Raw genomic sequence first — 9,531 nt, 5'->3', positions numbered from 1 at the left:
GGTAGTATGTCGGCCAGGCCACTAGGAGCATGGCGATCGTTTCTTGTTGCCATCTTTTAATACAGGACTTGCGCTTCTCCTGTATATGTTCTGTGCGTTTAGCCGTGCGCCGTGCGATCGTTGGGGACGGTAGGTTGTATATTCGGCAGCAGTAGGCCGGCAGTAGGACGCGTTTATTCGGCTTAATATCTCGTTAACTATTGCGCAACCTACAAAATGGTATAAGATTTTTTCGGTTCAATTCGGTCCGTTCTACCTGCTCGTGATCGATTAGCCGATAATTTTCAAACACCCTGTATATATATAAACATATACACAGTAAATAACTTACATTAAAATAATATCCGCAGCAGTATAAAGCTGACTGTAAAAATTCTCGCCCATCGCCTCTTATAACCAATTGCTTTCTCGCTTCGTCTTTTGACACCGGTACGAAAATATTTGTAGGTGCGCTAATAGTTATATTTCCACGTTCACGGAAAAAAACAAGATTTATAACGTTTCTTTGTATACTTTTTTCCTTCTAACATCTTGTGTATATATTGGAACGACACTTAATGACAGCAATTTTGAGGTTAAACACGACGAAAATAAACAAATATAATGTAATGGATGCGGCGATGGGATTGATCAATTACCGATGGCTAATAATGACGTCATACGACATTTTCAGGCGAAAAAATCCGGTTCGAATATGACAATTTTTAATTTGGTATTAAAATTAGAAATATGCACGATATGTTTTCTTATATATTTTTTTTTTAAATTATATGACCTAAATTATTTAATAATAATTTTAAAAAATACCGTTGAACCGAATTTGCCGACGAACTTTAATCGTCGGTGCCTTTGGCTATTGAATTATTACAAAATAGGAGTGCACTACAAAGTTGTTAAGACAAAGTTACTTAAGATCATGATCTTAATAACATATGTCAAGGTCATCGGAGCTGGGTCTCCTAATGTCAAGATTTATGTGTATATAATGTGTACATAGATATATAAATATTATAACATACTGTTGTACTTGGTGACTGCAATTTGCAGAAGTCAGATCTACAATTAATCGCAATTTTTTGGTAGCGTGCGTAACATATTGTCGCTTAAATTCACGTTCTTTTGCTTTATTAGTCCATGTTAAACGTTCGTAGAGATATAAAGCCCCATACATAGTACCAATTATAGCAATTAATCTCCAACCTACTGTTTTTAACATCTAAAAAAAAACATTTAGTTGTACGATCTTTTTTTTACAACTCTCCTCTACACACATAACAATATATATACACGCGTGCGCGCACGCATAGAATATTCTAACTAATTTGAGAACCACTGTTGTAAAGTTGGGAGATTTTCCCGTAAATTTGTAAATTTTTTCTTTCCACTGAGGAATTTTTTGGGGATACAAAAAGTTTAGAAAAATTTTGGGGGGACTTTTTGGGAGGAAAATATAAAAAACATTCAAATTACGGATAAAACATTGAAAAAATCTCAATATATGGAGAAAACTTTCGAACAGATTTAGCAACACTGTTGAGCGCTTTGAGATCCTAAACTGTAAAACGAACTCTGTGACGGGATTGTTGTTTTATCAACTTACACACATATAATTTACGAAAGGATATAGCAGGATTTCGGGTCCCATACATAATCCATTGCCACAGGGGGCAAAATAAATATCCAGCTACACGAATATCTTGTTCGAAGTTTTATCCCAAAAGAGCCACACAATTTCAAAATATCGAAAAAAAGCGATTTTTCATTAGTATTTTTTTTTTGTTAAATCTAAACGGATCTTTACAAAAAAATCATGAATATAAAGAGTATCAGAAAAATTAGAGTAAGAACTTTTTGTCGTTCTTGGTTCAAAATTTTATTTTTAAAAAATTTTTAAGATTTTTTGAAATCGCTTTTTTTATATAATCTGACTCTATAAATCTCGTACGGTGAAATGTTACTGACTTGTCAAGAGACTGAAAAGTAAACCTGTCTTGAAAGAGTGAAAATACTATTACTCTTGTTTAAAAGTAGCAGATTTTCATTTTTTTTATGTAAGATTTTCTCTTTTGAAATTAGATTCACTCCAAAAGAGTGAAATCTCAATCCCTTTTTTGGAGTGAAGTTTCATCTTCCCTGATATTATACTCCAAAAAAGGGATTGAAATTTTATATCTCTAGAGTGAATTCATTCCAAACAAAAGGTCTCATTCTAAAAAGAATGAAAATCTGCTATTCTTGAACAAATATTTTCATTTCCTCCTTTTTCAAGACTGGCTCAATTTTCAGTCTCATCGAGTGAAAATTCACTCCACGAGATTTAGAGAGAGACATGTTCGACCACTAAAATAATTTAGCAGCTAAATCTTATCATAAATTATATTCCATTTTTTTCAGATTTTTAGATTTGATGGAACATATCGAAAAAAAATAAAAATCGTTTTTTTTGCTATTTTCCAAATATATATTTCTTAAAATATATTAATTGATATATTTTAAGTTGTTCTTAAATATAATTGTACTTACCTTCGATCTCCCACTTCTGTAGACAATAGTTTAAAACTGTAATATTATAGAGTTCGTGTAGTTTAAAGAATAAGAATTTCATTTTTTTCCAGAAAAATTAATTTAACTGATTTCAGCATTTAATCCATCTTTTTTTAAAGCAAAGAGCAATTTCTAACTTTGTTAAGCATATTGATGTGATGAAAAATATATTCGCGCATAAAACCGTGCTTATAATTTACCGATTGTATATCGATCTTTCGAGATTTCGATTTTCGACTTTTCCTGCAATGATTATTCGTTGTCCGTTACTTCCTTTGTTTTTTTTGTATGGTTCGCTGCAATAAAGCATTCAAAGAAACTCTCCGCTGATTTTATCTACAAAAATTTCTACAAAAACTGAAAATATTCAGAGCATCGCAAAAATATTCAGAGGTATTTTAGAAATCGTAAAGTTTTAAGCAATTAATATAAAGCTGAACAAAACAAGTGGGATCACTCTTGTACGTGTACAGAGAAAATGGCGACAGTTAACCTGGGGATGTATCAAAGAAATGGCAGAGTACGTTGCAGATACTAAGAAAATGAGTAAGGCGAGGACTAAAACAATTCTCTCTCTGGATAAACGTAACTACAGAAATGTTGCGAACTACATCATGTTCAAGAAACTGCCACACCGAAGGCTACGTGAAATAAATTGATAGAAACCTTCGATAGAGGCCTAACTAAGAAGGTACGTCTTTAAAAACATTGACATCAGTAAAATTAGCGGAGTGTAAAAGTGTTGAAGAGTACATTAATAAAATTACTGCGGCACATCAGCTTAAAAAAATAGGATTCTCTATCGAAGAGAAGATTGGAGTCTTTTTTTTATCAAGTTTGCTCGATGACTATAAACCCATGATCATGAGGTTAGAAAACTCCGAAAAAGCTATCACCGGAAATGTAATAAAGATTAAATTACTGCAAGAGGTTAAGTCCGTCGCGGAGATCAAATTGGAAAAAGACAAAACTGCACTTTACTCTAAAGGCAAAGGATATAATGCTCACGAAATCAACAAGCTGAAAAAATGTTTTAACTATGGAAAGCCTGGACATTTCCAATTTGTCGGTTTCTTATAGTTGTCAAATCTTATCTGTCCTTCTTTCAACATAACTGTCACGTCTAAAAACTTTACAGAACCATTTTTTAGACGTGACAGTTATGTTGAAAGAAGAACAGATAAGATTTGACAACTATAAGAAACCGACAAATTCAGGAAGGTATCTGAGTTATAAATCTTTTCATCCAGAAGAACATAAGAGAGGTGTAATAATAGGACATTTTGATAGAATTCTTTTCTTATCGCATCCTGAGTATCACAGGGTGAACATTGAAAACTTAATAAGCGTTTTGCTTTTAAATGGTTATCCTTTGAACACAATTTTCTCCATTATTAATCATAGAATTAAAAAATTATCAAGAAGACAAAATTTATATAATAACGATGTGATTGATAACAATAATTTTGATGATAGTAATGAAATAAAAAAATATTTCACAATTCCTTATATACGTAACATCTCAGAGAAATTTAAAAATATTGCAGATAAGAATAATTATAAAGTAGCATATAAGCCGATGAATACTCTAAACTCAGTGATAAAATTAGGAAAGAATAAACTTGATAGAACGGAACATTCAGAAGTATATAGTTTATAGGATTAATTATTCGGATTGTGATTCGTCATATGTGGGGTAAACAAAAAGAAAGTTAGGTACTCGAATAAAAAAACATAAGTCTGACATAAAAAAATCAAAAGATACTGTGTCAGTAGTGTCAGAGCACCAAATTCAATTCGAACATAATTTAAATTGGGAAAATATTCAAGTTCTCGATACAGAACCTTTCTTTCACAAAATACTTATATCGGAGATGATTTTGATTAAAAAACAGACGAACGATATGAATAAGCAGACTGACACAGAAAAATTTCCAGAATCATATTTGCCTTTGTTAAAAGTTTCTTCTCTAAATATAATTATTTCCCTCTCTACAGTTTACGAGTGTGAGGTCAAGATATAAGTCGCGAAGATTTAAGTTAAGACGTTAGTTCGTCCTCTCCATTTGTGTGGTACAGTATGTTATCCTGAATTATCAGATATACATTGGAATTTTATTGTGTGAAATTTGTGATCCATGCATTAATGATAATAAAAATTGTTGAGATAATTGAACACAGGTACGTTTAAGTGTTATTAATTTCATTTATTATTAATTTTTTTTTCCCATTTTATTAATTCAAATTTGCTTTATATTAGATTTTTGAAACTTGTGTTTGATTACTTTTTAAATATTAAAATTGAAGAATAAAATTGACTTTTAATACGATTAACATGATTGTACAGGTACGATATTACATTGTTAATAGTTGTTCAATTTATAATATGTAAGTTTATGACCAATTATTTTATTTAATTTATTAGAATTTGGCAACTCTGTGCAAGACAAATATTTGTGATGATGTGACTTAAGAGACAAATACATTGGTTCTGTAAAGCCTGAAATCGATTATCGTATGACTACGATGTTTTTGAATTAATTTCGTATAAATTGTTGCGTTGATTGGAAAGATATTGTAATTTATTATGAATAATATAAGCTCAACGGTTTAAATCAAAAAATTTAACATGCTAGGTGAATTTATCAATTCACTCTATCGAATTACGAATTTTAAGTTCTGTTTTTAAAAATTGTTAATACTGAAGAAGGTCTAATTTATGACCGAAACGTTTATTACCACTATGTATTAAACATTAATAAAATTTAAATTTCGCTACCGTTATCTTGCGTTCGTGGTATAAGCCTTTCAAACAAAATTGTTGTGTTAAAATATAGTACATTATAATCAAGAATGTGTTTTGCCATAAATTTTATTTGCAATTGAGTTAAGTTAAATTATTTATATTACAAAAGATAATTGTCGATGCAGTTTTTTTTATATCAAAGAAAAGACATATTTTTCAAGGGGGCGTGTTGGAGTAATGAAAAATGTATTCGAATGTCGCGCAAAAAACCATAAGTTTTAGCTTATAAGTTACCGATTGTATATCGATCTTTCAAGATTTCGATTCTCGACTTTTCCTGCGATGATTATTTGTTGTCCGTTACTCTGTACTTTTGTATGATTCACTGCAGTAAAGCACTCATAGAAACTTTCCGCTAATTTTATCTACAAAAGTTTCCCGTCCCAACAAAGCACATAAACTTATCTTACCCTAATATGACGTCAACAGGCTTCAGGTTTTTGATCTACAAGGCTATTGAATCCAAAATTCGTTTTATGTTTATAAAATTACTAAGGTCTCAGTAGTTTAAAGGCTATTTAGAGATCCGGGTTCGACTCCCGGCCGAGATAATATTTTTCGCAATAAATACACTTATTTACAGATTTCCATCATATTAAGAGCTCTTTAATAAATGCTTATTGAGCATCAATTGTGATATTATTTCAGCAGTTTATCTACGTTTTTAAATCCGATAAAATTTCGGTGCGCAGTTCAAATGACTACAGATATAGTACATATGCATGTACATATATAGTATACACAAATTCACATTGAATTACTTAAGCATTATAAAAGATCCAGCTTGAACCGTTATGGCCATTTCCTATTTCCTATTTGTTCAATTTTCAAATGTACCGTCCAATAAAATTCTTATTGTTTATATTATAAATTTCTATTAATTCACTTTCTAAACAATATAAAGACTAGAATGTAAGGAGAAGTAGAAGTCAGCGCGATACTCGGTGCTCAAGTATAATAACGGAAATGTTTATAAGTCTATTTTTAATATAAAAGTATAAAAAGTTCGTATAAAATCCGTACGCGCGTTTCGACTTACTTCAAGTCATTCTCAACGGTATTAATATAATTCTAATTCAGCACAAATAGTGCATCAACCATGGTGCCAATCATCCAACATCACAAAGAGGTTCATTAGCTTCATCCCAGTTTACAGGCCAGAAAGAAACAAGTAATTCTTACAAAGTGAAGCTATAATAAGAATGAGAATGTCAAAGATATACGTGAAATTATTTTCAAAAAGAACCGACAAGGAAAAAGCAGATTGACACTCACCGAATTGATGCAACTTGTGCAGACATACACAGTAGTCAACCAGTTGAATATAATATTAATTTTAACAATTAGATGAAGTAACAAGAGTGATCCAAATAATTTTTTCGTCAAATAAAAAGAATAAAATGTAACAGGTGTTCACTCTTCGGTTACACGATGATAAATAACATGTGTTACAGTCGATACAAGCGCTGACCCGAAACGATCGAAAGATAATTTTAAACATTAATCTTTAAATAGTATTCAGAACTGACATATAGGTCTCTAGCATGGTCTAAAAATTCAGTATTCTCTCTTTAGATATTCTGTTTGGAAGTTTAAACTCCTTTTTTGTGTTTTTAATTGCAACATTTCAGACGTTAATCTTTTGTTGTAATTCCTTTCTATATCCAAAACTTGCACTCTGTCCCAATCGAATTTATGGTCAAAAATTGAACCCATGGTCAGTAATGACCGAATGAGAAGACGTCTTTCTTCTAATGTGATTTCGATGTTCAGAAATGCTTGTAATTGATGACTATCCTACATAAGAAGCCTCGCAGCAGTTTTTGCAGGCAATCTTATGTACAATGTTTCTCTGTGCACTGGTTGGCAAAGGATCTTTCTGCACTTTGATAAGACTGCGAAAGTTTATTGAAACTATAAAATGCAATTTTGGATATCATATTGTTTATAACCTTTTTAAATTTATCTGAAATGTTGTTAACAAAGGGGATCGTAAACCAAATAATTTTATGGTTAGATTCTACATTCTTTTTATTAACTTTGTTCATCATGTTACTATTTTTTATAAGATATTTTATTCTCTGAGACATATTATTAAAAATAAATTCAAGAGGATAGTCATTATTTAATAAAATGTTGATGATAAGTTCAAAATTTTTTTGATGAAATTTTTTTGATGAAATTAGAAAGGAAAAACACTTTGTCAATCATGCCTATAATCACGTTTTTTTTCTGTGAAAGAGGATGTCTGGATAAAAAATTTAGGTATCTACCTGAAAAAATCGGTTTTTGATACCAGTCAAATATTAATCCTTCGTTATGAATTAAAATAGTTGTGTCAAGAAAATTAATGAAAATTAAAATTTTGATTTAATCAGATGTTAGCAGACTGACCACAACTGATGTCGCATTCTGCTTCCGTTCTGCCGACAGAATCTGTTAATATTCTATGTAAACGAACTAGCAGCAGAAATCAAACAGAACCTCCCGACAGAATCTGATCGCAGATTGCGAGCAAAAACCAAGCAGTCTGTTGACATAACTTAATAGCAGATTGATAGCAAAAACCGAACAAGATCTGTCCTTTTCATTTAAATCGACCTGATTTCTTATAAGAAATTTTGTGTACAAATATATAAATGGTTATACATAATTATACATTTATATATAATTATATATTTATATATACTGGTGTGAAACTTAGAAACAATCAATACAGTTTTATTACTAAAATATTATCGATTAGCTTCACATTTCAAGATACACATGAGGAAATTATAAAATAGTGAAAAAAATATTGGGAGATTCAAAAAGCACACTCCGAAAGAGCTTGGGAATCTCTAAGAGATTTGCCTATTCGATTTACATACGCTAATTCTTATAGGACTCCTGGATGCTTTTTTCTTACGAGAAGCAAGTTTATCTCGTGGCGAGGCCGTATATGAAAATGGTAGATCTTGCTCGGTTTCTGCTGCCAATCTGCTATCAGATTATGTCAGCAGGTTTTGCTCGGTTTCTACTCGCAATCTGCTGTCAGATTATGCAGCAGACTCTGTTCGATTTTACCAATTTGCTGACATAGCATGTCATCAGGTTTATCATATTTTTGACAGCAATTTGCTGACATTGTCTGATAATACAAACTCTACAATTTGTTGCCTTTCTGCAATCAGAAATTGGTAGCAGACCCTGCTCAAAATCTGTCTTCAGATTTGGCTATGTTTACTTTGGTTACTAGGGTTACTTTGATAATACTCAAGAATTCTACCTTCCTCACCCATTTTAACGAAATTAGGCTCATTTGATGCGATTTTGCACGAAATAAACGAATGTGGCAAAACAAAGTGATACTCTGCCTCGTAAGAGAAGATATTAATCGTTGAAACTAACAACTATTCAGGTTAGAAAATCTGTCACATCGATGGCATAGATATGAGAACATGTAAGAGAGGCTAGAATAAATATTTTCTGCTTTATTTTCATTAAAATCGGTGAGGAAGGTAGAATTCTTAAGTATTATCCTTACTCTTATATATCTTATTTTATTTTTTTTTAGTAATATTAATGTCAAGATGCGCACTCAGAGAAGGATAAGTTACCTCGATATTTTGCCTTTCGTATCATTCTGTCAAACCCAGCATATACTATAGAAAAGTATATGGATACTGGGTCTATCTTATATGTCTATGCTTTATACCATGGTCGCACTATGTCTCGGTGGTAGTGCTAACAGCCCTACCGTTTTAGTGGTAGATTTACCGTTTTGGCTCACCAATCTACTGCCTACTGTTTCAACTAGGTTATCTGCCGTCTTTTTTAATTTTATTTTGCTTGTATAATATCCTATGTTACGGCTCATTTTACTCAAAGATTAGTATCTTTGATTGACAAAAGAATTTGATCCAAAATTTCAGTGACAATGATGAAGAGTTTTGGGTTTCAGTACTGAAAAAAAAATGTAATGCTAATACGCCAATGTTTGGAAAAGTCAGTACATTTGCTATTCAATTACTTTCTCTCCCTCACTCTTCCGCTAACATCGAAAGATTATTTTCTCAAATTAATCTAATAAAAACCAATGTAAGAAATTTGATTTCATCTGCTACTCTTTCTGGACTCATACATAAAAAAGAATACTTAAACGGTAAAAGTTACTATACCTTATCTATATCAAATTGTTT

The 9,531-nt window shown here is 31.3% G+C and overlaps 1 protein-coding gene across 2 annotated transcripts in view; it reads right to left on the bottom strand.

Annotated features, from left to right (window-relative positions):
* Positions 1 to 9,531, bottom strand: part of Marf (Mitochondrial assembly regulatory factor) — a 249,086-nt gene that overhangs the window by 59,099 nt on the left and 180,456 nt on the right. For both annotated transcript variants that reach the window (XM_018507698.1, XM_018507699.1), the window contains one exon: positions 1,020 to 1,216. In XM_018507698.1, the coding sequence (XP_018363200.1) occupies positions 1,020 to 1,216 (197 nt within the window). The remainder of the gene's footprint in view (positions 1 to 1,019; positions 1,217 to 9,531) is intronic.

This window comes from Trachymyrmex cornetzi, unplaced genomic scaffold, assembly GCF_001594075.2.
Source record: "Trachymyrmex cornetzi isolate Tcor2-1 unplaced genomic scaffold, Tcor1.1 scaffold246, whole genome shotgun sequence".
Taxonomy (NCBI): domain Eukaryota; kingdom Metazoa; phylum Arthropoda; class Insecta; order Hymenoptera; family Formicidae; genus Trachymyrmex; species Trachymyrmex cornetzi.
Note: the sequence above shows the minus strand (reverse complement) of the source record. Positions and strands in the feature narration are given on the sequence as shown.